Source organism: Anser anser, assembly GCF_964211835.1.
Source record: "Anser anser genome assembly, chromosome: 27".
Classification (NCBI taxonomy): domain Eukaryota; kingdom Metazoa; phylum Chordata; class Aves; order Anseriformes; family Anatidae; genus Anser; species Anser anser.
The window spans coordinates 5,755,826-5,782,915 of NC_139748.1; the positions used below are offsets into that span (position 1 = coordinate 5,755,826).

A 27,090-nucleotide genomic window follows, 5' to 3' on the forward strand; every position below is an offset into this window, starting at 1 on the left:
GGCATCCCCGAATTTGTTGGTGCTGCTGCGAGACCCTGCCCTTATACCGGGGATAAAGGAAACGGGTGGGTGGAGAGGGGCGGTGCATGAAAAGGGCGGTTTTTTGCTCAATTTCTCATGTCTCCCGGTGTGGGGACGGACTCGCCCAGGTCCTGTCTCTGCTGTGAGCTCTGTTTTAAACAAAACGTGGGTTTGACAAGGTTTCTCCAGCAGGGAGTGAAGCACAAGGCCTGCTATCGGGAGGCAACCTCTGCTAGCAGCCGAGTGCTGCGGGCGTTTCGGGTGGGAAGCCCCAAACCGGCGGAGGGACATTCCCCGGGCTGAAATCTGTTAAAAAACATCTTCAGGCAGAAATTACACACAAAAATTGGGGGACGTTGGATTTTTCACCGGCATGAGGAGCTGCACTGGAGTAATTACAGAAAGCAACGCTACTGCTGCTTCCTTAGGGCCTCCCTTCAGGGCACGGGGATCTTCAGCAGGCTGCAGCATCCCCGGAAACAAAATGGTTTCTGTCTGAAAACCAAAAAAAAAAAAAAAAAAAAAGCTGCAAAAAAGCAGCTGCCCAGTGACTTACGACACATAATGGAAACTGATTCCCACCCTTGATTGTCATGGGCTCCGGGTTGCCCGCTGTGAGGCAGGTCCCACCACAGCTCAGTTTTGCATTTTCTGGCCAAGGAGCCGCACGTCGGGGTCCCGCGGGGTCCGTGCTGGGGTGGGCTCGGTCTGGAGCTCTCCTCGGCCACGCAACCCCCTTAGCAAAAATGTTTGTGGTGCCGATCCACCTCCTCCCTGAAATTCACCTGGGAGGTGCTGCTCATCGCTTCTGAGCCTGCTGACAGCGCCTCGGTAACGCCTTTCCCCCTGCGATGGGGGAAAAATGCCTTTTGGGGTTAGGGCTAAACGTGGGAAGGGGGCGAAGGTCTCATCCTTAGGGTCTGGTTCAAACCCAGCCTGGGTGGAACTGAGCCTCGCCGGCAGTGTGCTGCCCCAGCCCTCGGCACCCACGCAGAAGGGCAAAGCCAAGCAAAGCCTCAGCATCGCGAGTACCTGGGGCACGGGGGCAGCTGAATTTCCCCTTGCAACCCCCCCGGAGCTTAACTGGGTGAAAACCTGGGGGATTCCGGGCTGCAGGGCCCAGCCTGACCTCTGGCGTTGCAGCAGGCTGTGTAGATGTCTTTTGAAAAGATCCCTCAGGCCTGGTGGCAGCAGGACACCTCCTGCTCCACCTTTGCCCCTTGGCCAGACACGATTTTTCCTGCTGTGGCCGTATCCAGAGGGGGCATTCGGAGGTGCAGGATAGGTGCCAGCAGCGCGGGCGATGCACGGTGCGGGGTGCTGGGGGGCGCTGAGCAAAAGGGTGTTGGGGGTGCTGGGTGCAGGGTGCTGGGTGTTGGTTGTGGAGGGTGCTGGGTTCCTGGTGGTGCTGGGTGCTGGTCGTGCTGGGTGCTGGGTGTTGGTGGTACAGGGTGCTGGGTGCTGATGTTGGCGTTGCTGGGTGCTGGGTGCAGGGTGCAGAGTGTGGTGTGTAGGGTGCTGGGCGCTGGTGGTGATGGGGTGTTGGTGGTGTTGGGCTGGTGGTTCTGGGGTGTTGGGGGTGCTGGGTGCTTGTGGTGCAGGTGTTGCTGCTGGTTGCGCTGGGTGCTGGTAGTGCTGGTGGTGCTGGGTGCTGGTGGTGCTGGGTGCTGGGATGTTGGTGATACTGGGTGCTGGGTGCTGGTGGTGATGATGGTACTGGGTGCTGGGATGGTGGTGGTGCATGTTGCTGGGTGCGGGGCTGCTGGTGGTGCAGGGTGCTGGGATGTTGATGGTGCAGGGTGCAAAGGTATTGCTGGTGCTGGGTGCTGGTGATGCAGGGTGCTGGGTGCTGGTGGTGCTGGGTGCTGGGTGCTGGGATGTTGATGGTGCAGGGTGCAGGGGTATTGCTGGTGCTGGGTGCTGGTGATGCAGGGTGCTGGATGCCGGTGGTGCTGCGTGCTGGTGGTGCTGGGTGCTGGGTGCTGGGATGTTGGTGGTGCAGGGTGCGGGGTGCTGGGGTGTTGCTGGTGCTGATGGTGCTGCGTGCCGGTGTTGCAGAATGCTGGGTTCTGGGTGCTGATAGCGTTGGGTGCTGGGTGCTGGTGATGCAGGGTGCTGGACGCTGGTGGTACTGGGTGCTGGGGTGTTGGTGGTGCTGGGTGCTGGCGGTGCACGGTGCTGGGGTATCGCCGGTGGTGCAGGATGCTGGGTGGTGGATGCCAGCGGTGCTGGGCGCCGGTGCAGGATGCAGGGTGCTGGTGGTGCAGGATGCAGGGTGCTGGTGGTGCAGGATGCAGGGTGCTGGGTGCCGGTAACGCATGGTGCTGGGAACGGTGCAGGATGCAGGGTGCTGGGTCCCGGTGGTGCAGCACGCCGGGTGCCGGGTGCCGGTGGTGCCGGGTGCCGGGTGCCGGCGATGCACGGTGCCGGCGGTGCTGGGTGCGGTGCAGGATGCCCGCCGCAGCCCCCCCGGGGGCCGCCGCAGCCCCGCCCCGCCGCGCCCCGCCGGTGCCTCCCGTGTCCTCCGCTCCGCCAGGGGGCGGCGGTGGCGGCGCGGCGCGGTGCGGGCCCCACCCGGCGGGCGGCGGGCGGCGGGCGGCGGCGGGGCGCGGGGACAATACCGGGGCGGCGCGGCCCGGCCCGGCTCGGCTCGGCGCGGATCGGCTCGGTTCGGCCCGGATCGGATCCGTTCGACCCGGATCGGATCCGTTCTGCCCGGATCGGTTCAGCCCGGCCCGGTTCAGCCCGGTTCAGCCCGGCCCGGCTCGGTTCGGTTCGGCCCGGTACGGCCCGGCACCATGCTGGCCCTCTTTAACAAGCTGCTGGACTGGTTCCGGGCGCTCTTCTGGAAGGAGGAGATGGAGCTGACCCTGGTGGGGCTGCAGTACTCGGGCAAGACCACCTTCGTCAACGTCATCGCGGTGAGCACCGGGAACCGACCCCCCCGCACCCCCCCCCGCAGCCCCCCTGTCCCGGGACAGCCCCGAGCCGGGTCCCCGCCGTGCCCCGGGGACACCGGGACCGGGTAGGGGCGGCCCCGAGGAGCTCAGGCTCGGCTGGGCCCTGCCACCGCTGTTTGGCCCCGGTACCGCCGGTAGCACCGGTCCCGATCCTGATCCCGATCCTGATCCCGGTCCTGATCCCGATCCTGATCCTGATCCTGGTCCTGATCCTGGTCCTGATCCTGGTCCTGGTCCTGGTCCCGGTCCCGGTCCCGGTCCCGGTCCCGTCGCCGCCGCAGGCCGTGCTTTGTCACGGGTGCCCCCAGCCAGCCCCAGGCCTCGCCGCCACCGCGGCCTCGTCTCGCAGGGTGCCGCTCCGCATCCTCCCCTTAGCGCCAAAACCAGCCTTTTTTTCATTTATTTATTATTATTTTTTAAATATTTTGTCGCAGCGGCATCAAGGAGCCCCAACCGGGCCGGGCCACCTGGCCGCAGCTGACCCGGCGCGTCCCCACGCTGGGGACATCTCATCTCCCCGGGGGACATCTCGTCTCCCCGGGGGACCCAGCCCCGCAGCCGGGGGGCTCCGCACCCCACCCGGGGCCAGCTTTGCTCCTGGGGGATCCCCACGAAGCCCCCCCCTCGCCCCCAGCTTTTTGGGGCACCGCCGCGTTATCGCCGCCCTCCCCAAGCGCGCCCGCCCTGCCCGCGGTGCACCCCAAAGGGACGGTGCCGCCGCTGTTTTGGGGCATTTTGGGGTCTCGGGGGGCGTTTTGGGGTCTCGGGGGTCTCGCTGGGGGAGGCGGACCCGGCACACGTCTCCGGGGCTGTCCCGGTTCCCAACCGTGACCCTTTTTTCTTGTGGGTTGTCCCTCGGCTCCACAGCGGGGTGCTATGGGGGGGGGGGTTTGCAGAGGATTTGGGATCTTCGTCGCGCTGCAGCTGTGCTCCGTGGGAGGGTTTTGGTCGGTGCTGGGCACATCGGGGTGGAAAATGCCCTTCCTGCGGAGCCTGGAGGCCGAGGGGCGATGCCCACGAGCGCACCGATGTGCTTCAGGCCCTGGAGGCCTGCGTGTGCCGGGCTCTGCCCTGGTCCTGGTGGCTGCCGCTTGCTTGGGAGCGCTCAGAGCTCGGCTCCTGGGCTCCTTCTCCAACCAAGCAAACCCGCGCCAGCCTCGGGTGGCGGGGAGCTTTGTGGCTCAGGGGTGCTGACCCTAAGAACCAGCCCTTTTGGGGGCCGCTTCGTCCCCGCCGCGGTTTGTTCTGCGGTCTGACATTGGGGTGGGACGTGGCGGTGCCATGTGCGGGCTCAGTCCTGCTCCCGAGCTCTGCTGGCCTCCTCTCCAGGGGCAGATAGGCTGTGTAAAAAAAAAAAATCCAGGAGAAAATAATCTGTTCCCTCTAGAACTAACCAGCTGGAGCTTTATCCCAAACCCGCTGGGCTGCTGTGGCCGTGTGGGGCTGGAAATGGCTGGGGATGGTCCCGGGGGAAGCTCCAACGCGTGGGTTTGGTTTCATTTCTGGGGGTGTTCGGGGAGCTGGGAGCTCCGCGAGGGGCGCGCGGCACCCCGGCGCTCGGTTTGGCTCTGGTTATTGAGCGAGGTGCTCAGCCCCTGTCCCACGCGTGCCTCTGCCTGCGAAGTTATCGGGGAAGTTCAGATTTTGTGGCGGACGCAGACTAAAAATAAGCGGTGACCTTTGAGATAACGCCCCGTAAACGTGGACTCGGCAGAGGCAGCTGGAAAAAAAAACCAACCCCGAAAACTCCCAGCCCGACGGGATCCGCGTGAGGAGCGCCTGAACCATCTCGTCTGCCCTAAAGGTGGTGGAGCAGAAGTGCTCGGAGGGGAAGTAGCCGTGATTCAGGCTTCTGGGTAAAAAGGCGAAGAAAACTGAGCCCTTGAAAAGCGTCAGATTTCGGCACAGAGATGTGCGCAGGGCCCAGATGACGTTCCCCAGGCCGCGGAGCCGTCCTGGCCTCGGGGCCGGAGCTGCCCCGGGAGGACGAGGCTTTGAGTCCTCGCGTCCAGGACTTGTGGCTGCCGTTCTTCACCCAGCTGCAAAAATGGAATCGGGGTTGCTGGAAGTCGGGACGGCTTTGCTGGGGGCGGCCACATCGGGTGGTGCACGGGGACTTTTCCTGGGTGACCCGGGTGCTGTTTCCTTCCCAGGAAATCCTTTTTCCTTTCCCTGGCTGTAGGGAACTGAAGCTTCGGGGGCTGTTTGCAAGGAGGGCTGAAGGGCTGTAAAATGCCTCTGCTCTCGGCTTTCACCTTGGCTTTAACCGGGAGCTTTCAGCTGCCCGTTCCCCAGGCGAGTTTGGGGCCGACGAGGGGCACAAAGGAGGGTCGAGAGTTTTGGGATCCCCTCGGTGGCGCAGTCAGAAACCTTCCGCCGTGGGACGTGCTCGGAAGCAGACGGCTTCGCGTGATCCATCGCCGCACACGCACCGAGGAGCCTCTCTGCTGTGGTTTAACCCCGGCAGGCAGCTCGGCGCCGCGCGGCTCAGCTCTCCCCCACCTCCCCCAGCGGTGGGGAGGGGATGGGAAAGGTGGAAGCGAGGAAACACGGCTCGAGATGGAGGCAATTCCCCGGGTGAAGGAGAAGCTGCGTGTGCAGGCCAAGCAAGAGGAGGACCCCGCTCGCTCCTTGCCGCCGGCAGGCAGCTGTTCAGCCATTTCCAGGAGAGCAGGGCTCGTCGCGCGTAATGGTTTGTGGGGAAGACAAACGCCATCGCTCTGAAAGTCCCCCCCCAACCCTGCTTTCCCCCCCGCCCTTTTACTGCCGAGCGCGGTGCATCCCTGCTGCCCGCTCGTCCTGGCTGCCTGCCCCCGGTGGGAGCAGCTGGGAAGGAAGCGGTGCCCGCATCGGGGTGTTACCAACCTTATTCCCATCCTAAACCCGCGGCGCGGCACCGGGCCGGCTGCTCGGAAGGAAATTAACTCTCTCCCAGCCAGAAGCAGGCTGCAGAAGCTCGGTGCCGTGACCGCCTCTCCGGTGGTGCTGGACCCTGCGCCCCTGCCTGCCGCTTCTCTTGCACCCGAGCTCCTAAGCCAGGAGGAGGTGGGGTTGGGGGGGCGAATTTCTCCGCGTTCCTGGCGGAGAAGGAGCCTTGCTGCTGCGAGCTCGTCCAGCGTGAGCCGAGGAGAACGGGCAGCAGGATGCCGAGTACGCGTCGCGTGGCACAGGGCAGAGCTTTAAGCAGCTTTATCCTGCCTGGAGAGGGTCGGGGGGCAGGCGGCAGCAGGACAGAGCAGGACTGGGCATCCTGCGCTCCCCTTTCTGCCGGGCACCGTCTCCGTTGCGCCTGGCAGGAACCCACAGCGAGCCCGGCGGCTTGCCCCGAGGAGCAGAGCACGGCAGGGCCGTGAGCCGGCCCTGGTGCCGCGGGATCCAGCCCACGGGTGGATGTGGGTGCCCTGGGTGGGTGCGCCCAGCCCGGCACTCAGCACCATGCACGTCCCATCCTGTGCCGACCCCAGCCCGCACAGGCGAAGCCCCCTGGGCACTGAGGGTGATGAGGATGCTGAGGGGGAGCAGCCCAGGTGAGGTCCTCGAGTTACCCCTCGGCACAACCTGAGGTCCGGACGCAGCTCCTGAAGGAGTGTTGCAGTTACTCCTTTTTTTTTTTTCTTTTTTTAAATTAAAGAGCACAAACCGAAAAGGAAGCCCCAGCAGAACGTAAACATTTGCGGGGTGTGAAGTTAGGAGGCGGCGGGAGCCTACAGCGGCGTGGGCCGGAGCTCTGCGCTCCAAACCCTGCGGAGCTGGGTCCAGGTGGAAGAGCTGAGCACCACCGGCGGTGGGAAGCCTGCCGGGGGCTTTATTTCCCTGCCTGGTCAGCAGCTGGGGTTTCCCTGGCCTGGTGGTGTAAATCCCCCAGCTCCAGCCTTACCGGAGGGTTTTTGCCAAGTCCCCATCTCTCCCCTCGGCTTTCACAGCCTGCGCCCGCCGCTGGGTTCCCCATTTGGCGTGTTCTGTTTTTATTTTTTCCCCTTTCAATGCAAAAAAAAAAAATGCAGTCCTCGGTTCCTCTAAAACTGGTGAATGTGTCAGCATCGGCCCAGCGCTGGGCTTCATCACTCCCGCTTTTTAATTATCGCCATTATGCGTGTTTGCTCCGCTAATTGACTCGGCTTCTGGGGAGCAGCAGCTTCCAGCAGGCGGAACGGTTTCTGCGGGCACTGCTTAAATATTTACCTCGGTCTCCTCTTCACCGCCTCGGAGAAAGTCAGGGGGTTTTGTTAAAAATTCAGTTTTGCCTTTTGGGGCACACGATGCACCCCGGAACCTCGAGGAAATGGAAGGCACGAGCCCGGCGAGGCTTTGCAGCCCGGCGAGGCTCCTTTCCTGCTGTGCTGTGGGGGATTTATCCTTCGGGGCCGGCGGGCTCGGAGCCGTGTCTCCAGCAGGGGTAGGTGCACTCGGGTCTCTCGGAGGACCCTCGGAGCCCACGGTGGCTCCAGCAGGCGCTCCGCACCTCCGGCAGCCGCCTGGACTGGGGTTTGGGGCCCAGCTGGGACACAAAGTCCTTCCCCCGGGAGCACAGCTAGTGATGCCTCTGGACACGAAGCCGGGGCAGGGCACGGCCCGGTGAGTGCTGAGCAGCACGCTTTACGCACACCAGACCCTTTTTCTTCCCTTCCCCCTCGGCTGCCACCTTTGTTCCCGTACACGGCCTCTCCGCTCTTCCCCGGGTGACTTTTTACCCCAGAACTCAATAACCGCCTCTGTTTCGCTTACCTAGGGGATCCCCTGGAGCTTCCCCTTGATTAAACCCGGCTGAGGAAGGGGAGCAGGAGGACGGAAGGAGGGGGGAAGTTGAGCGGGGAGCGATGGCCGGAGGCCCGTGGGGAACCAGAGCCCTGGGGGAGGCGGGGGAATGGGAACGCTGCGCTTCTGCAGACGATCGAGGGACGTGGAGCAACCTCGGAAAGCCCGGGGGTTGGAGGGGGGTTGGACCGTGGGGAGGGGGCAGGTGGGTGCTGGCCGTGTCAGAGCAGGGCACGGAGGCGTTTTGGGGTGGGGAACGGGTTAAACGGCACGTCTCTGGGAGCCTTTAGGGTCTTTAGGGCTTTGGGGAGCCTTTAGGGTCCCATCATTGGGGCTTTTCTCGCTCAGGCTGGGTCGGCTGCAGCCCAGCGGTGCCGCGTGGCTCCGGCATGCCCGGGGATGTGTGCGGGGCTCTTCCTCCATCAGGAGGGCTGCTACGGGAGGAGCTGGCACCTCCGCCTCACCCCACGGCATCTGGAGACCTCTGCCTGCGGCCCTGCGTCGCGGGACAGGCTTGGGGTGCCGTGGGGGTGCCGTCACGGACGTGTCCCAGATGAGGGCAAATGGCTCGGGAGCTTGTCGGCAGTGCCAGGGGCTGTCTGGAGGTGAGAGCAGGCGTTGCGGCAGCTCCAGTACGGAGATGCCTCCTGCACCCTGCGGCTGTGCTGCGTCCCCAGGGATCGGGGGCTGCAGGGGGCCGCTGGGCGTCCCTCTCCTGCGGCTGCCTCGCGTCCGCGCCGTGTTCTGGGGGCGTTCGGGGCTGCGGTGCGGTGCCGGAGAAGCGAAAGCAGCCCGAGGATTTTCTCTTCCATCTGAGAAGCCTCGTTTTCCTGAAAGAAACAGGGCTTCTGTTTTACCACCTTCTTTATCTTAAGTATCATAAAAAAAAAAAAAAAGAAAGAAAGGAAAAAAAAAAAAGCACACAGCTGCATTGCAGGGAGGAGGATGAGTCTGTCCTGGAGAGCACCGTCGTACCTGGGGCTGAGGGCAGCGTGGGCTCTGCTGGCATCTCCTGGGCTCCCGGACAGCCTGGTGGCCACCCACAGGTGTGTCCCCAGGGAATTTTTTTTGCTCCCGAGGTCCCTGGGGACCACGGTGCTGGATGTGCCCAGCGCCAGGTCGAGGAGAGCAGCGCAGCCCCGTTGGGATGCGGTAGCTCGCGCTGCGAGGCGGCACGGCGAGGAATTCGGGGTTTCAGCCTGGGAGCTTGAATTTTCAGGCTGAGGGGTGGTGCAGAGCCAGGCCCCAGCCCCTCGACCCTCCGAAACTGTTTGGCTTTTGTTAATTGTCCGTGTTGTGGCGTGGGAGCTGAGAAATTGCTCGGAAATCTCCCTGAGCTGGCCTGGCCTGGCCGCCCGGGGGAGATTTCCTTTGGCTCTGTGCCGCAGGATGCTCAGCTGGACTTTTGGGGGTGGGGGGGCAAAAATCTGCTAACTTGCTACTCCTGACCTGGCACGGCCGAATTTGGGGCCGGTAGGAAGGGTCGGAGGGGCTGCTGCACTGCAGGGTTGAGCCAGCTTGTGGAGAGACCTGGCCCCAGTGATGTAGCCCCAAAATTGACCTTTCCTGGCAGGATTTGTGCGCCCGCTGGAGGAACCCCTCCTGATGCTGCTTCCCGTCTTCCTCGCGAGCGGTCGATGCGTCTGGGCAGGGTCTGGGGGGGGTCAGCATGGGTGCTGTGACCCCAAATCTGGGGACAAGCTGCACCCAGTGGCCTTATTGCACTCCTGCGGCTGGGCTGGGGGGCTCAGGGGTGCTCTGCTGGGCCACAGGGATGCAGAGGGCCGGTCCTGGGGCTGGCAGCGGGCAGATGTGCCAGGGGGGGCACCCATGGGTGCCAGGACAGCGCGGGGACCGCGTGCGATCCGTCCTGCACCGCGCCGTGTCACCTTCCCAGCCTGGCCTTTTTGGGCAGCGGGAGGGGGTTTGAGTCGGCCCCTTCCCTTGGTAGGATCCCTCGGGGATCCTGCGGCTCCCAAGAGATCCCTAGCGATCGTATCTTCCAGTCAAAGCCCGGCGATACCCCAAAACCTGGCTGGTGAAGCCACGTTTTGGGTCGAACCTGGGTACACGAGAGCCACCCCCGGTGTCAGAATAGCCGGAGGAATTCCTGGCTGCTCCCCCCCCCGCCCCCAGCTGCTCGTCCCCAAGGTGTTTTCGGGGTGCTCGCGGACACCTGGCTGCCGTTATCTGTCGCAGAGGAGGCAGAAAGGAAAGGAGAAGCGGGAGCAGCGCGTGCTGCGGGGCTGCTGGGGGGGGTTGGAGAACCCTGAGGACTTGCTGATGCGGTGGGTCTGGGCAGGCGGGTCACTGAATTGTGCTTAGCAGAAAACGGCACGGATTTCCCTTTCCGAGGGCTGTGGGAACTAAAATAACCCCCCCCCCCCAGGAGCCCTAGAGGACCAGATTTTGAGCCACCAAGGGTGGCCGGGGGGAGCCGTGCCGTCTGCGGCGGCTCCTGCAGGGCTTCCACGTCCCTCGTGGTGCGTGGGGACGGGTGGCCCCTCGCTGGGCTGAGCGTGTTCTCCGCTCCCCTTCGAGGGGAAGGTCTCAGGCCGCAGGGTTTCACCCTGGCTTTATGTGGATTTTGTGAGCGGGACCTCGGCGTGTGCCCAAAGTCACCTTGGAGGGCTCCTGGGCCAGAGCTGGCGCAGGGCAGGCAGCGGCAGCGGGTCCCTGTGCTGCCCCTGTCCCCTCCGCTCTCGTTTTGTTCCCTTAAGGAGGGACCTGCGCGGGCCTGGCAGAGGATTTGGGGTTGTCAGAAGCCAGGGGTGTCACCCACGGCCCTGCTGAGCTGCTCGGGGCAGGCTGGTGGGTTTCCCGAGCCTCCTGACACGATCCGATTTGCCTTGCAGTCAGGCCAGTTCAACGAAGACATGATCCCGACCGTGGGCTTCAACATGAGGAAGATCACCAAGGGCAACGTTACCATAAAGGTGGGGTACAGAAAATAAACCCGGGGGGCGATCTTGGGGTGGGGAGAGGGGGGTGAAGGCAGACTTGCGGGCTCCGCTGGGGGCTGAAGGAGGCTGCAGTTAGGAGGATCTGCCCGTTGGGGTTTGCAGATACCCTCCGGAGGAGACCACAAGGATAGAGGAGATGTAAATCCTTGCAGCAGGAGCCAGGCTGCACAGCTGGAGGCTTTGTTTTACTTCTGGCTTGCTGGCAGGGACTCGCAGACACGGTCACCTTGCTGAGGGTGGGAGGGCTGGGAGGAAGGTCAGGGCTTGCAGCCGGGGTGGGGGCCTCCGGAGTAAAGGGAGGGGAGACCCCTGCCCGTCCCGGGTCCTCCAGGTCCCCAGGCTGCAGGAGGAGATGGCCGTGGGCCGGGTGTCTCCTGCTGCAGCTCAGTCTGAAGCTGGGTGGGCATCTCCGCCTGCTGCAGCATTTCTGAGAGCAAAGCCGAGTGCTTTGAAATGCATCCCCTGGCCTCCCGGCGAGGTGGGCACGGGGAAGAGACCCCAGGCTTTGGCCAGGGGCCCTCTCCACGCGACCGGAGGCTTGTTGCACCCGGGTGAGTTGCCCTCCAGCTCCTTGTGAGGGTTCCTTGTGTCTTTATCAAACCTGGAGTCCCCCGCTTGGGTCTGAGACCAGGCACTGGTGGGCGAGGAGGAGGGGACGGGGCTGGTTCGGGGCACGCCGGGGGGCTCCCCGCGGCGCGGGGCCGGGCAGCGGGTGACGCCACCTTCTTCTTCTCCCCGTCACAGCTCTGGGACATCGGCGGCCAGCCCCGCTTCCGCAGCATGTGGGAGCGGTACTGCCGTGGAGTGAGTGCCATCGTGTGAGTATCCGCGAGCGCGCGCATCGAGGCAGAGCTTGGCCGGCCGGCGGTGGGGGGGGGCACCGTCCCTTTGTCCCTGTCACCCTACCCAAGGGTGCTGAGCAGCGCTGAGCTGGCTCTGCTGCCGGGGCTGCTTCCCCTGGGACCGGCACGGTGCAGGGTGCTGCAGTCGGTGCCCCCGCAGGCTTTGAGCACGGGCAGCAACAGGAGCTCGAGTTTCTGCAGCATAACAGCCGCGAGGGACCCTTCCCTTGGGCTCAGCATCCCTCAGCCCAGCTGTGTTCCCTGCCTTTCCCTGCTCCTCTGCTTTCCCCTGGTCGTCAGGGGGGTGCTGAGCAAAGGTCCCTGCGTGGCACGGCCCTTTCCAAGAGGGTAATGGCCAGCAGCACGGCCAGCAGCACGTTCCCAGGTCGGTGTTTGTGTGCTGCCGGGTGAACTTTGTGCCTAGAGGAGCCTGCAACGCTTGGCTGCTGCCTGTCAGCAGCCTCCGAGCGTCTCTGCGTGTCCCCTGCTGGCAAATCCTGCAGCAAGCCCCGTCCCAGAGAGTCCGGGGTGGGGATGAGTCTGGCAAGACATCTGTAGGAGGCAGGCTGTGTGCTCCTAAGGACAAATATTTCCCTGGGAGCCGAGGTCAGCGTTGTTTAAACCCAGGTAGAAAATCAGATCGTTGTGTTCTTCACCAACTGACCATGCCCTGGGATTTGGGGAGGGCTGGTTTTCTGCACGGCCCCTCTGAACTGCAGGGCTGGTGAGCGAGGAGGGATGGGGATGTCTTAAAAACGAGCTCTGCACGTGGCAGAGCCCTCGGCTCGCTCCTGGGTTGCAGCTCGGGGGCATTTCTGCAGCTCTTGCTTGGTGCTTGGGCTGGTTTCTCAGCATGTGAGGGTGCTGCGGGGTCCTGTCCCGCATGGGAAACCCACACATAACCGACAGGGCCACGGAGCAGGAGCACATCCATGCACAGGCTGGCGCTGCCCGGCTCCCTGCTGAGCCTCCTGCCCTGCTGCTCGGGGGCTGCTCAGGGCTGGGGGGCTTCCCAGTTGGACTGGGAGCCTCCTGTGCCGAGCACCCCCTGTGGGACCCCAGCAGCGGCTGCTCCTGCCCTTGCTGGTGGTCACCAGGCTGGGACATTTCCTTGCCACTTTTTTTTTTTTTCGAGAGGTGAGCTAAGAATGACAAAACCCTAGGCTTTCCATTCCTTTCGCTGCCTCGCAGCATTCCAGCCAGGCGTTTTCCCAAAGCAGCCGTCCTGCTGGGAGGAGAGGAGGGGCCCGTGGCCATCCAGGTTGCGCTCCGGTCTGCCCTCGGGCTGTGTCGCGTCCCTTTTCTCTTGCCTTCAGCCCCCCAGCCTGCCGCTTCCCATCCTATCAGCACAGCATCGCGTGTTGTACGCCTTACGAAGGAGCTGGAGGCTCTTTTCCCATTTTTAATGAGCTCTGCAAGGCCTGAGGGTCTTGATGGTGTTTCTCACTTCTTCTCTCTCAACTTCTTGATCTGTACAATAAAGTCTGCGTTGGTCAGTTCCTCTCCTCTCCTTTGGCTTCACTTTCGTGCTTTGCAGGATGGGTGTAAGCCCCCAGGAGCTAAACTCCTGCGCTGAATCTCCCCTCATTTACCCAGAGCAAGCACTGCTGGCTGCTGCCTTCCCCGGGCCCTTCTCTGGGCATCCCGGCTCATTTCAGAGCAGGCAGCTCCGTCCCCGTGCCGTGCCGGTTCTTGTGGTTTTGGCACCGTGTCTTCCCTTATTCCCTGCTGGTGCAGGACCAAGGCTCTTCCCACTACGTCTTTCTCTGCTGCAGCTCTTGCTCGGCGTCCTCTCTTCTGAGTGCCTCCATCAGGAGGTGGCTGCGTGCAGGCGAGCGTCTCGGGGACGCCTGGGGACAGTGTGCCCTGCAGCTCCTCCCCAGGGCACGTTCAGCCCTGTCACTTTTCCCTGGTGGGCAGCAGGGTGAAGCCCCCCGGGGGATGTTAAAGGCTCCTTCACCCCAGGAGGGCCGTGGAGCCCCTGGGGGTGCGAGGGCAGAAGGAGGGTTTGGTGCTGGCGGGGACCCGAGCGCAGCGGGACATGCCGGTACGTCCGCAGGTGCCTGCGCTCAGCGTGTCCTTCCCGTGCAGGTACATGGTGGATGCCGCCGACCAGGAGAAGATAGAGGCCTCCAAGAACGAGCTTCACAACCTGCTGGACAAGCCGCAGCTCCAGGGCATCCCGGTGAGCTGCTGCCTGGGCAGGGCGCCCTGCGGGGGGGGCTCCCCGCTGCCAACGGGGTCGGGGGGGGGATCCCCAACCCCGCTGCACCCCCGCAGGAGCTGGGGACCGACGCTTCCTAGCTCAGGGCTGGGCTACAGAGCTCATTCGCAGCTCGGAGGGAGGTTTAGAAAAGACCAAAATAACCCCCCTTACGGGTGAGATTGCAGGAATCGCACCTGATTTAGGGGGGGTCTCATCGCCTAGGAGTGCAGCTGCGTGGCTGTGACGTTTGGGGTGGGACCCACGGCGGTGCTGGGCACGCCGAGCGTGCCGGGGTGGGGCAGCAACAGAGCATCCCGAACGGGCATCCCTTGGGAGGAGCCGATCTAGGACCTCGCAGCGCATCCCAGGCGTTCGCTGCCAGCTCATTTAAGCTTCTGACACAACACGCTGCATTTGCAGCACTTCTGAGTGCTTTTGTTTTTTTTTCGAGAACAAATCTACTCCAAGTGTAAGCCTGGGGGTGCCGCGCTGCTCGCAGAAACCCTAATTCCCCCGGGGAAGGAAGGCAGCTGCAGCCTCCTGTCCCCGTCAGATGCCGGTCGCGTGGCGCGCTCAGGAGGTCCTGCCCGGTGATTATTTGCTTTGCGTGGTCCGAGGATGTCTTTGTGGGCGTGAAAAGCCGTGAAGCAGGAGATGTGTGGCTGGTGCAAACAGCTCTGCCTTTACTGGGCGGGTCCTGATAACGCCGCTTTTAGCCCCTCCACTTCCACTCGTGGTTTTCGCGCTGGGGTAAATGCTCCTGGAAGCGTCCCGTGTGGCACGGGGGAATCGGGTGCCCTCCGGGGAGGATACTCTGTGGGGCCAGCCTCTCGCTGGGAATAGAAGGTACCCAGGAGATGCTGTGCGTGAGCTAATTTAGGCTGTTAATTGAAGGGCTCTGCCTTCCCCTTGCCTGCTGAGGGGGTTTTCTCTACTCAGGTGCCCCCTGGAGAAGTGCCCAGGGCTGCCTTACATCCCAGCAGGGTCTGGTCCTGGGTGCCAGCAGCAACCCCCTGCCTGGGCTGGCGGCCGGGAGCTTCACGTGTCCCCTCTCCCCTTCTGCAGGTCCTAGTCCTGGGGAACAAGCGAGACCTCCCCGGTGCCTTGGATGAGAAGGAGCTCATCGAGAAGATGTGAGTGTGCTGGCGGCTGCTCCGTGCCCAGCTGGGACACATCCTGCCCCCAGCACCCCGGCTGGAGGAGCAGGGCCTGGCGCCTGGGCTCCCTGTGCCACAGGGGGGCGCGGGGGCCCGGCCGTGCTCAGGGCTTGGTGCTCGGGGCTCGGCGGCGGTGTGGGGTCCCGCAGGGTCCTGCCCCTTCCCTGCCTCCCTCCTGCTCCAGCCCCGGGGCCTCTCGCCACCCCAGGGAGGGCTGGGCCCCGCATTTGTGGCTCTGGGCACCTCTGTGCCACCCCTGTCCTAGGGATACCCCGTGCAGTCCCAAATCCTTGGTGCCCCGTCTCCCAGCAGTGTTTTGGGGTGCTCCGAGGGAAGCTGTGTGGTTTCTTGGCCAGGCCCTCCTTGGGGCCGTGTTCCCCCTGCCCCTCACGTAGCCCCCGCAGTGAGTTGAGCACAAACCTGCCCATCAGCTGGCAGGAGCCGTGCGCCAGCGTCCTCGCCTGTCCTGTCTGGAGGTCCCCAGGAGGTTGGGGCGACGTTTTCCCTGGCAAGGGTGCCCCTTCTCAGAGCCTGGCTCCGAGGGGACCCTTTGAAAGGCTCCCCAGGGACACCTCCCACGGGTGCAGACCCGCGGGGGCTGCAGCAGCCAGCCTGAGCTCGCCCTCTCCCGCAGGAACCTCTCCGCCATCCAGGACCGAGAGATCTGCTGCTACTCCATCTCCTGCAAAGAAAAGGACAACATCGGTGAGTGCCGGCACCTCGGGGTGCCACGGGGGGGAGCAGGGGTGCTGCAGCGCACCCAGGCTGTTCCCCACGTACAGGACAAGGGGCGATGGCTGGAGGGAGAGGCTGTAACCACCCCTTGCCTTCGCAGACATCACCCTACAGTGGCTTATTCAGCACTCGAAGTCCAGGAGAAGCTGAGATCCCGCAGGCTGCAGCTCGGGTCGGGAAGATGCCATTGTACAAGCCCATGCCCCCCCCCCCTTCCTTCTCCTGCTCTGTCCCTCCAGCTCTCTCTCTAGATGGGTATTTTTAGGGGACCCCAAACTCCGCTCGCATTGAGGCGGAGCCCTTGTTTTTATTGTAAAGAACACGTCCGACTCTGCCCTCCTCTCCTCTCCTCTCTCTGTCTCTTCCTCCCGTTTTGGCACTGTTCTGTTGTTGTCTGTGTATACAGTATATATATATATGTATATATATTTTAATTTTTTAATTTAAGAGCTAGCGCTGTTACTAAACTGGGCCCCGGGAGCTGTAGGAAGGCTGTGGGCCCCCGAGGCCAGCTGAGGGTCAGCACCGGGAGGAAGATGAGGGTGGTGGCAGGAGGAAGATGAGGGTGGTGACAGCAAGCGGCCCCCAGGAAGGAGCCGGGCAGGTCCCCTGGGGCTCCCTCACCCCTTCCCGGGGTGAACCCCCCCCCAGGGGTGCAGCATCCCGGGGGTGCGGGGGGGAGCCCGCCTGCCCTGCCCCTCCCAAACTCCACCTCCCACGGGCAGGGTTTTGGGGAGGGGCAATGCCATCTCCCCCCCCCCCCCCTCCCCGAGGCTCCTTGCCCCCCTGCGAGGCTGGGGTCAGGTCAGGGACCCGCCACGACCACGTTGCCTCCCCCTGCCCCGGCCTCTCCTCGCTGCCCTGGGCCCGTCGCCCCCCCATCCCCGTGCCCCCCCCTGCCTGGGCCGGATCCTGCCCCAGCCGTGCTGCTCCAGGGGCTGGTGCTGACACAGGGGGGGAGCCCAGCAGCCCCCCAGCGGGGAGCAGGGGCTGGCCCCCGTCCCCTCTGTGCTCCAGCTGCCCCCGGAGGCACCTCTTACCCGCGTCCCGGGGAGGCTGGGGTGGTCCCGCACGCTCCAAAGGGCATTTTGGGGGGGGGTTTGGGGGGGTCTGGGGGCTGCTGGCCTCTTGGCCGAGGACATCACGGGGGGGGGACATGGAGGCACTTTCCCCTGGGATGGTGACACCTTCCCCAGTGTCATCTGCAGCGAGGGGGTGCCCTGGGATGTGTCCCCCTCCTGCACCAGCCCCGGCTCTGTTCCCCAGCCTGGGGGGGCCTGGGGTTGGCATTGTCGGGGGGGGGGGGAAGAGGAGACCTGGAGGGGGCCAGGGAGGTTTTTTTGTGCCCACCGCTGAGTTGTGGGGTCTCTGTGCAGCCTTGGGGCCGGGCCAGCTTGCTCTGGGCCAGTTTGGGGGGGGGGGGGGATATTGCTGGGTGGGGGGGCAGGGGGGGATGCTGGCAGCAGCAGGGGGGGCGCGTGGTGGGGCGGCACAGCGGGGAGGCACCGGCCTGTCCCCAGCCCCAGGCTGGGGGGGACAGGGTGGGGGTGGCCTGGGGTGGGGGCTCTCACAGCCCCCGCGCGGCTCCGGGGGGGCAGCGAGGCCGGGGGGGGGTCCTCTTCTGTTCTCGTTTTTGCAGAATTGCACAAAGAGAGGTTTCCTTTTTTTTGTTTTGTTTTTGTTTTTTTTAATTTAATGAATTGTAAAGTGTCGTCATTCCTCCCTCCCCCCCCCCCTTTTTTTTTTAAGAGATATTTTGGCTCAGACTTGACCTCTGTCGGGAAATGATTCTTGTAACTGTACAATTTTTTTGCCTCCTAATGATAATAAATTAACAATTTTGCGTTGCTGGGGGTGGTTGCAGTCGTCGCTTGCTCTCCACGGCTGCCACCCCTCCACCCTCGGGGCCGTGCCCGTGCCTCGCAGGATGGGGTCCCCGCTCCTCGCCCTGCAGCACCCGGTGCTGGAACCCGGCTGCTGGCCCCGGCTGCTTCATTTTCTTGTCCTGGACGTGCAGAGGGACTCAGAAACCCTCCGGCTGTGGCCATCGCTGCTGCCAGACCCTCCTCACCCACACCCGGCCTCGGCGCTGTTGTGGGACCGTGACGCTGGTTTTGGTGTGGGGTTGCTGGGGGGGCTCCTGCCCCACCTCCCTGCCCCCTTTACCTGTGCCAGCTCCTTCCCGGGGCTTTTGGCCAGTGCCGGTGGGGGGGGACCCCCCCCTGCATCCCTCGGGGCTGTCCCATTGCACCCAGCGCTGCGCTTCGTGCGCCCGAGCCCCCCGCCCGGGGTACCTGGGTGCGGGGTCTGAGCGGGGCCGGGGTCCAGCCTTGCACTGGGACCCTGCATCACCCGCAGCCCCCCCCCCCCTTGCTCCTTCCCTGCCCCCAGCCTGGCTCCCTCCTCCCCACGCACCCAGCAGCAACAAGCCACCCATTGTTTGCCCTTGGCCGGGGCTCAGGACGGAGCGGCACGGAGCGAGCGCATGAGAGCGGCCGCCTCTCCCTGCCTCCCGCCGCCCCCACGGGGCTGGACCCCGACCAGGACCCCACTTGTCCCCCCCAGCCAGCCTGCCATCCACCCGCACCCCATTTTTTGTGCCTGCACCCCGAGCTGGGACCACCCCCCCCCCCCTTTTCTCCCCTCCTTGAAGCCCCCAAACCCTTGCGGCCCCAGCATCGCCAACACCGGCCCGAGGAGGTGGGGGGGGGGGGCGCTGGGTTTTGGCGGTGGAAAAGAAAAACCCGATTTTGTGCTTTGGGAAGAAAACTGGGGCTTTTGTCTCCTTGGTAACGGGGCTGAGAAAGCCAAGCTCGGTGGGTGCCGGCGGTGCACAAAGCCCGCAGTGAGCCCCCCGCATTCACCCGGCCGTAGCAACCCGTCTCCCTCGCCCCGGCATCCCGCGGGCTGGGGCGGCCGCCAGCCGCACACAAGGAGCTTTCACAGCCCCTGCACGGGAGGGGGGCCAGCACCGCCAGCCTGCCCCCGACCCGCTCCCACCTCCGGGGTGCTCCCAGCGGCCCCAAAAGGGAGCAGGAGCCAGGGGCGAGGTGGAGGCTGTGGGGTTTGGGGGAGCCGGTGGTGTGAAATCAGCGTTTGGGGAGCTCTTTGTGCTCCCCCCCTCCCCGTGGGCAAAGGATGCGTGGGGCTGGGTGGGTGAAAGACCAGTGCTGGGCTGTACTGGGACCAGTTCAAAGCTCCGAGCCCGGTGCTCAGGGGGCTCAGCACCACCCCAGAGGGACTGGGACGGGGGAGCTCGGCGCCTTTCCCCGTCTCCTGTAGGTGCTGCCTGCCCCAGTGGGGCTGCTTTCCTGCCCCGTGTGTCCCCCCACGTCCCCCCCAAGCTGCTCGTGCCCACCCAGAGCCCCCTGGCCCGAGGGAGGAGCGGGGTCCCACTCAGACCCGCCCCCCCCCAGGCGCTGCTGGACGGCTGCAGGCACGACGTGCTCTAGCTTACTGGTTTATTGAGCTCTTACAGGGCACTGCTGGGACCCGCTGGTGGCTGGGACCTTCCCCTACGGTGGAAGGGGGCCGGCAGGAGGGTACGGGGCAGGATGAGGGCAGGTTGCGTTTGCTAAAAGTCCTCTGCGAACCCTCCTTGGTATCGGAGGGGACCTTTCCTGCGCAGCTCCATCGCCGGAGCAGCACCCCCTGAGCCCGGCCGGGCAGCAGGGACGGAGGGTGCAGGCTGGAGGGTGCTGCTGTCCTCCCGGCCTCCGGGCGGAGGCGAGGAGGCCGCCGACGTAGCCACAAGGCCAGGACCCCCCCCCCCGCCCAACATGGGGTCGGAAGCCCCCCGGCGCAGCCCCTGAGCTGCTGCTTCTCGCTTTGCTCCACGTCCAGACACGGGCACTAAAACGACGTTTGGTCTCGGGAGGAGGTGGCGAAACGAATCTCTACAGCCCCCGGGGCGGCGCTTAGCACGGCGTGCCGAGGGCCAGGAGGGGTGGGGGGGACTCCCGGGGCTTGTCGAAGAAGATGGAGGAGGACATCTCCGTTTTGAGCTTGCTGTCGGCGCTGCCCTCGCTGGAGGCGGCGTCGGGCCCGCAGCCCTCGCAGCAGCAGCAGCAGCAGTCCATGAAGGCCTGGCCCAGGGGCCTGCAGAGGCACAGGAGCAGGACGGGCGTCACCGAGCACTTGAAGAAGAGGAAGAACTGGTTGATGAGGCCGAGCAGGTCCAAGGTCTGCTTGGACATGTCAGGGGACATGTAGGCCACCACGATGTTGCAGACGTTCTCGGGGGTGGCGCAGAGCCCGTAGACGACGGCCAGCCCGATGATGGTGCAGTTCAGGTGCCTCTCGCACTGCCCGTGCTTCGTCCCTCGGCTCTCGGCCTTCTTCTCGCCGCCGCCGACCCGGCGGGTCACCAGCTGGCAGCTCACGGTGAAGAGGACGGGCAGGCAGAAGTAGCAGCCGAAGTACCACCACATCCGCGCGTTCTGGTAGGTGAGCACCAGCGAGTAGACGGACTCGGGCAGCTTGGCCGAAGGCCTCATGGTGCAGTACTCCGACACCGCGCCCGACACGGGCGACGTGTCCTGCGCCAGCTGCCAGAGCAGGATCTCCGGCACCGAGAGCGTCATGGAGCCCACCCAGATGACGGCCAGCTTGGCGATGATGGACTGGCACCGCTCGATGGGCCGGGCGCTGACCTGCGGGCTGGTGGCCGCGTGGAACCGGTCGATGCCCAGGGCGCAGAGGCTGAAGGTGGTGACTCCCAGCGACGACACCTAGCGAGGGGGGAGGTAGAAGAAGTGGGTTTCTCTACAGAGACACCTCAGGGGGTTGGGTTTATCACCTCGGGGGGTTTGGTTTTATCACCTCAGTGACCAACCCCCAGCTACTCAAGCCCGCAGCCCTCGAGCCTTTCTCCCTGGTTTTACGGAGGTCACGGCCTGTGGCTGCATCCCAGGTTTGGGGCCGCTTTCTTGTGACTCCTGAAAGGGCACGGGATGAAAATGTCCCTTTTTGACTTGTCTGTCCCTGCTGAAAGGGCACGGGATTAAAATGTCCCTTTTATGCCCTGTCTGTCCCTGCCCCGCTCCCCGTCCTGCAGCAGGGAAAGGCCTCGGTGGGTGGCTGTCTGTCCATCCAGCCGGGGTGGGGATGGCAGGATTGTCCCTCAGGCTCTTCCTCCTTTCTGAATGGGTTTAGGAGAGAAAAAGCAGGGAGCATCGCCCCCAGCAGAGCCTTCCCAGGGCCCCCCCAACTGCCCTGTCCCTGCCCTGCCTCCTGCTGCCCCGGCAGCCCAAAGGAGCCGGAGCTGCCCTTGTCACAAATCAGCTCGGGGCAATTTCCGCTGCATTGAAAATGGCAGGAAAAACATCCCCGTATGCCAAGGGGAAGAGGCCAGAGGAGGCAAAGGGAGGGCTGGCAAGGCGCTGAGGGTCACAATCAGCATTCATCGTCCCGGCCCCGGGGACGCAGCATCGCTCAGCGCCAAGCCGCAGGAGCACTGCGCAGTCACATGCTGGTGCCCCCAGGTCCCGGGGCCATTCCTGGCCTCACGAAGCCAACCACCAATAGGTTTGGCAAGAAAAAGGGCCGGCACCCCGACCCCAAACCAGGTCAGGCATCCCCGCCCAGCCTTTTGCAGTGGTGCTGGCTCGGCCTCGTGAGCGTTGCAGAGCACAGCCGCTCGTGCCCAACACCCAGCGTCACCATCCAGCTACACTCAGCAGCATCTCCCCCAACTCAGCACCACAGCCCCAGCCCAAAATTTCCTCCCTGTCCCCAGCCCCACCACCCAGGGCCACTGCTCGTGTCCCAGCACCTCTGCCCCACAGCCAGAGCCACCCTGAGCATCCAGCATGGATGCTGTGTGCCACCGCCTCTCCTCCACCCTGTGCTGTCCCCCAGGCTCTCCTCTCCCTCCTGGTGCCCATGGTCCCAATGTGCAGCTCAGGCTCAGCACAGCACCCTTCCCCTGCAACCCAGCACCGTGGGGGAGAGCAGATTTGCTCCTGGTGGGGCCCATCCTGCAGCCTGAGATGTTTGCACCGTGCCGGGACCGTGCCTCCCTGGGGCTGTGCCATCAGCAGCCCCCATGTCTCAGCAGCCCTCTTGCCCCCCGGGGGGGGACCCAGCTGTCCCCAGGGCACCGTGGTGCTGCTGGGTCACTGCACTCGGAGGCGCTACCTCCAGGAGAACCCCCCCACGGACACGGCCAGCTCCTGGGGTTCAGGCCATGGCAGACCCTCCTCAAGAAGGGGGCTGGTTTGGGGACTGCCCGCTTTCCTCACCATATTCCTGCCCCTCTCTGAGTCCTCTTTCTGCATGGCCGTGACATGGGAGGCCTGAGGTGGAGGAGAGGGATGAGACCCCCCCCCCAATAAAGGAGTAGCCCCTGCCTGCTGAGCAGTGGGGACGTGGCTGGGAGGGATGGGACTGCCCCGTGTTCCCTCCAGCAAGCACCAGGGCCGTGCCTGGCAGCTGGCACACGGCTGTGGGCACCATCGCCCAGGCCTGCACCCAAAGGACCCAGAAGCAGCACCACGTGCCGAGCTGTGACCCCCCTGCCTCTGCAGAACCCCCCCCCCCCCCAATGGCACCCAGGAGACCTGCGGGTCCCAGCCTCCAGCAGAAGCGGGACGGCTCAGGGGGATTTTGGGGAGGGGGTGTGATGGGACGTGTGCCATCGAGTGGGCCTGGTGCTCAGGGACGTGGTTTAGTGGTGGACTTGGCAGGGTCAGGTTGATGGTTCTGCTTTACGATCTGAAGGGTCTTTTCCAACCTAAATGGTTCTGGGATTCTTCGAGTCTACATCTTGGGGCCATTTTTTGGCTGTCCGACAGGTGTGGGCATGGAGGGGGCCAGCGGCACAGGGGATGCCCGCAGCCTGGGTTTGTTCAGTCCAAGAGCAGGACCCTGCAAAAACACCCGGGGAGTTTTTCCTCACCCCACCCGCCCCATTACCACGACCCCAGCAGCCTTTTCTAAATGGCAGCCACCCCGTCCTACGTGGGGCATGGGGATCAGGGAAAATCTCAGGTTCACAACCCTAATCCTGCCCCAGCACCGCTCCCCAGTGCCCCACCTGCAGCCCCCTGCCCTCAGTCCCCCGCCCCGAGCAGCCACCACAGCCAGCTCTGGGGGTGTTGGGCTGGGACGGGGACAGACGGACGGACGGATCCCACGGACAGAAGGCTGGACAAAGGAGGGTTTCACGGGCTCTTCTCAGCCCTGGGAGCACCGGTGCTGGCTGCAGAGCCCAGGGCAGAGGCAGCAGGAGGGATAACATCGGGAATGTCCCTCGGCTCCTTGCAGAGCCCCGTGGTGGGGTCTGGGACACACAGCTCCTGTGCCAGGCCCCAAAACAAGGGGGCAGAGGGGAGCCCCTGGAGGGCCCCGCGCAGCCCCTTACCTCCATGAAGGGCACGATGCGGCACGAGATGTCCCCCAGCAGCCTCTTCTTGGTGATCTCGTTGAAGATGACCACGGGCAGGCAGAAGAAGAGGATGAGGAAGTCCCAGAAGGCCAGGCTGGCCAGGATGGAGTTCCAGGCGCTCTTCATGTAGTAGTTGTGCCACACGATGCACATCACGGAGAGGTTCCCGATGATGCCCACGGCGAAGACGATGAGGGACAGGAACATGACGGCGTAGGCGCTGTACGAGTTCTCCGTCACCGGGTACAGCGGGTTCTGGATTTGCAGCCTCCTGTCGGACACCGTGGTGAGGTTTGCTCGGGGCTCGACCCCCTGCCCGTCCGTGGGGACCCCTCGCTGCTGCTCCGCGGGGTCCGTGCTGGAGGGCACCAGGGCCTTGGTGGGGTGCAGGCTGGCGGAGTTGATGGGCCGGGGGAACTCCACGCGCACCCCCGGCACGTATTGCTGCACCGATTTGGAGTCCTCCACCGTGCCCCGGCGCAGCCGCACCCCCGGGGCAATGCGGGGCAGCGTCCTACCTCCGGGCTGCCCGGCTGTGCCTCGCATCGCCGCGGTCCCCAGCAGTGCCAGCAGCAGGAGGACGAGTGAGGGCGGCGAAGGCATGGTCCCCAAGGCACCCGCTGGAGGAAGAGTTCACGGGAGATGCAGCAGCCCCGAGCGCAGCAACCCCGGGGCTGCGGGGAGCGAGGGAGGTGTCTGGAGGAGCACCCGCTCTGTCCGGCTCTGGCCGCTGCTCTGGGCTCTCCGGAGAGCTCTGGGCAGAATAAAAGCTGCTGGGGAGAGGCAGAGCCAGGCCCTCTGCTGGTCACCCACCCGCTCCCGGGGAGGCTGCCAAGCACTGCAGAGCCACGCCAGAGCCTGGGCCGGGCATCCCGGTACGTCCCCACGGCACCCCAAATCCCCCCGGCACCCCCCAGAGCAGCCCAGACTGAGGATGCTGAGGGCTGAGTGCCGGGGAGAGCTCAGAGCTCAGCCCTTGCCACCTGCCAGCCCCCAGACACGGGCACTGCGTGTCCCCTGTCCCCTTCCCTGCCACTCTCAGCCTGCACCCAGGATGTCCTCGAACAGCCGGGCCACTTGGCCAGCTCCCGGGTTAGGAGCGGGATGTGGGTGCAAGGAAGGACAGGCTGCCCTCCAGCACAGCTCCTTGCTGCTCTGGGGCGTCAGATCTGCTGGCCCTGCTCTCCCAAGACTTATTGCTGCTTCCCCTGCTGATTTCCCCCTGGGAGAGGGGTTTGGATAGGACTGAGGGTCCCCGATCCCCTGTAGCCACCTCTCCCCATTCCCATCAACTCTCCTGTCACAGGCCATTTGGATCTCTCAAATTCACAGGACAACAAATTTTGTAAATTAAACTTCATTTTAAGAGCTCCATTTGGATCTCTCAGATTTACAGGACAACATATTTTGTAAATTAAACTTTATTATATGAGCTCCAGGAGCAAAAAGAAACAAAAGCAACAAGCAGGGGCTCTTTGCACTGCCTAGCCTAGCAGGTGAATGCAGGAATTCATCACTTTAATTCACGAGGTTCCCAACTCACAAATTCTCTGCTGCGATTTGTAACTTGTAAACCACGCCTGCGTTAACTTCTCACCCGGGCACCCGGGGACGAAGCAGTTCCCCAGCCAGCAGTGGGAGCGCTCGCCCTTCCTCCTCCATCCTCAGGGTGCAGGAGTCCCCACGGCACACGGGGAAGCAGGAACCCTCAGCAGCCGGGCTGCTGCTGGATCTGCTGCAAAAGATCTGCTGGATCTGCTACAAAAGCCCATCGACATGCTGCAGGAGACGGCGAGCTGCAGGTGACGGCTGTGTTCTGCCCATCCCGCCCTGCCTGCGTGCTCTCGTGTTGGTCCCAGCATGAGTTAAACATGCCAAAAGCTGAGGTCAGACATGGTGTCCCTGCACCCTCCACCTCTCCTCTGTGCTCCTGGTCCCCTGTCTCTTCTCTCCCCTTGCACTGTCACCTCCTCCCCGTGACTGCAGCACCCTAGGGACCAAGGTCCGGCTGGGAACAAGCCCGGTGGCACTGAGGCAGCCCACAGGGATGCAAACCAGGATGGAGGTAGTGGGGTTACCCCAGATCTGGGGGGCTCAGGTCTGTCCCTTTTCCGTGTGGGGCGGTGTTGGAGCCCAGAGGGTGACGGCAGCTGGCAGAAAGCAGGACATGTGCCGGCGAGGTGGGTTTCAGCAGCGGGATGCTCCTGCTGTGCTCAAAATCACGTTGTGGGCAGCCGGCCCTTGGTGCTCCGTCACCTCATCTGGTGGCAGAGACGCCCATGGCCCCCCAGCCCTCCAGGGGAGGCAGGAGGAGGCTCTGCTCCCCCATCACTTGGCCCAGTGCAAGCCTTTCCTTCCTCCCTCGTGGGCTCTCCCTGCTGCCCGTGATGCTGCCAGGCAGCAGTGGCCCCCAAAATTCTGGGCTCACCAGCAGCCCAGGGCTGTGCCTGGCTTCTTGGCTCTCTCACGTGGCTTCTCCCACCCCCAGGTGCTGCTCCTCGTCTCCTGAGAGCGCTGTGCTTTGTGAGCATCGTTTAGATCCGGCCAAAAGGGAGCGGAGAATTTCGGCTCCTGCTGGGCTCTGCAGGGGTAGGTGGTGGCAATGGCTGAGGTCTGTCCTGGGAGCAGTGGGTGCACAGGGACAGGCACCTCAAGGGGATTTCTGGTCTGGTGCTCCCCTTGAAGTGAATTCTGGTCCGATTCTCCAAGATCCCACCTGCAGAAGGGGAAGCACAGCTCTGCCAGAGCTCGGTGGTGCCCGAGGGTTGTGCAGGATCGGGCTGCAGCTGGCTGCAGGCAGGGGGGGACCTGTGAAGGATCAGGGGAGCAGCCCCAGGGGTTGTGACTGCTCTGGCCTGGGCCCAGCAAACCATGTCTCGAATGAGCCAAATGTTCTCATTAGTGGGGAACAAACCCCTAAAACGTGTGAGCTGTGAAGGTTGAAAACTGGTGTGCAGAGGGGCATGGCGCTGTGCTCAGATGTGGGGATGCGAGCGGAGCCAGGGCACAGCAACTTGGGCAGCCGAGCACGGCCAGCGTTGTAATTATGTAGGAGATGGGGAGCTGCTCCCTGGTGTGGTGGTGGTGGAGGAGGAGGAGGAGGAAGAGGAGGAGGAGGAGGAGGAGGAGCAGGAGGAGGAGGAGCAGGAGCAGAGCCTTCCCCAGTGCCCGCACCAGCTCGGAGGAGGGAGCCCTCGGTGCGCTCCTCGGCTGCTGGCAGGGTGCTGGCAGCTGGCACCCTCAGCCCAGTGTTTTTTCTGGAAGGAGAGGGAGCTATTTTTAGTTTCATTTCATTGCTGTTGCACAACAGCCAGGTGTGTCAGGGAACTGCCTGAAGACAACAGCAGAGTTCACTGGGGCAAGGTGACACCTGGGTGCCATGGTGGTGACCCCGGCGCGCTGCCCGAGCCGCCGCCCCGAGCTCCTCTCCCCTCGCCCCTCGTCCAGGAGCTCCCCCAGCAGAGGGTCCTGGCTGCCCCCAGTTTGGGGGCCAGACAGCAGCCCCAGACACTGGGAACCACACGTTTATCTCCTCCAGCCCAGATTCACAGACAGGCTGAGGCTGTTTCTCGGGAGATGGGTGTGCGCCTGCGTCCTGCAGACGTCTCCGGGAAGGTGCTGCATCAGTCAGAGCTCCCAAGTGTGACCCGGGGGAGGTTTCTTCCCAAATGCCCCCCTTCCAGATACTTCATCCAGCCTAAGAATTGCGTGCCCCCACCCTGGGCCCATGGGGACAGCACCCCACGGTAACAAGTCCAGAATTATCTGATAGAAAAGGGGCAAAGCCAGAAGAGTTTCAGAGCCATACCAAACGTCCTCCCCGTCCGGGGACCACTGGGGCTTTCTGAAGCTGTTGCTTTCTAACAAGAGCTCTTTGTCACGGCCAAGGGCAGTCACGAAGCCTCTCAGCTTCACCTCCCAACCACTGCGTCCACGCGCGGCTGAGATGGAGGAGGCTGGAATAGAAATGCTGGCAGCGATGTGCCCGAAGTGCCCACAGGTGTGCTGACGGGGAGCCGGCTGGGTGCCCGTACGTCGGGATGTGGCTGTCTGTGCAGCCACAC

At 64.0% G+C, this 27,090-nt stretch overlaps 2 protein-coding genes across 2 annotated transcripts; one reads left to right on the top strand and one right to left on the bottom strand.

The window, feature by feature from the left end:
* The first annotated feature begins 2,608 nt into the window (after positions 1 to 2,608).
* ARL8A (ARF like GTPase 8A) lies at positions 2,609 to 16,059 on the top strand. The gene is made up of 7 exons (XM_083812580.1): positions 2,609 to 2,942; positions 10,592 to 10,672; positions 11,444 to 11,517; positions 13,633 to 13,726; positions 14,813 to 14,880; positions 15,539 to 15,609; positions 15,740 to 16,059. Exons 1-7 carry the CDS (start codon positions 2,820 to 2,822, stop codon positions 15,787 to 15,789), a joined length of 561 nt encoding a protein of 186 aa, XP_083668706.1. The 5' UTR covers positions 2,609 to 2,819; the 3' UTR covers positions 15,790 to 16,059.
* A 3,031-nt stretch (positions 16,060 to 19,090) lies between these two features.
* On the bottom strand, positions 19,091 to 23,782 carry GPR37L1 (G protein-coupled receptor 37 like 1). The gene is made up of 2 exons (XM_083812579.1): positions 23,003 to 23,782; positions 19,091 to 20,369 (listed from the first exon to the last, which is right to left on the bottom strand). The coding sequence occupies exons 1-2, from the start codon at positions 23,627 to 23,629 to the stop codon at positions 19,557 to 19,559; spliced, it is 1,440 nt and encodes a 479-aa protein (XP_083668705.1). The 5' UTR covers positions 23,630 to 23,782; the 3' UTR covers positions 19,091 to 19,556.
* Positions 23,783 to 27,090: the final 3,308 nt, after the last annotated feature.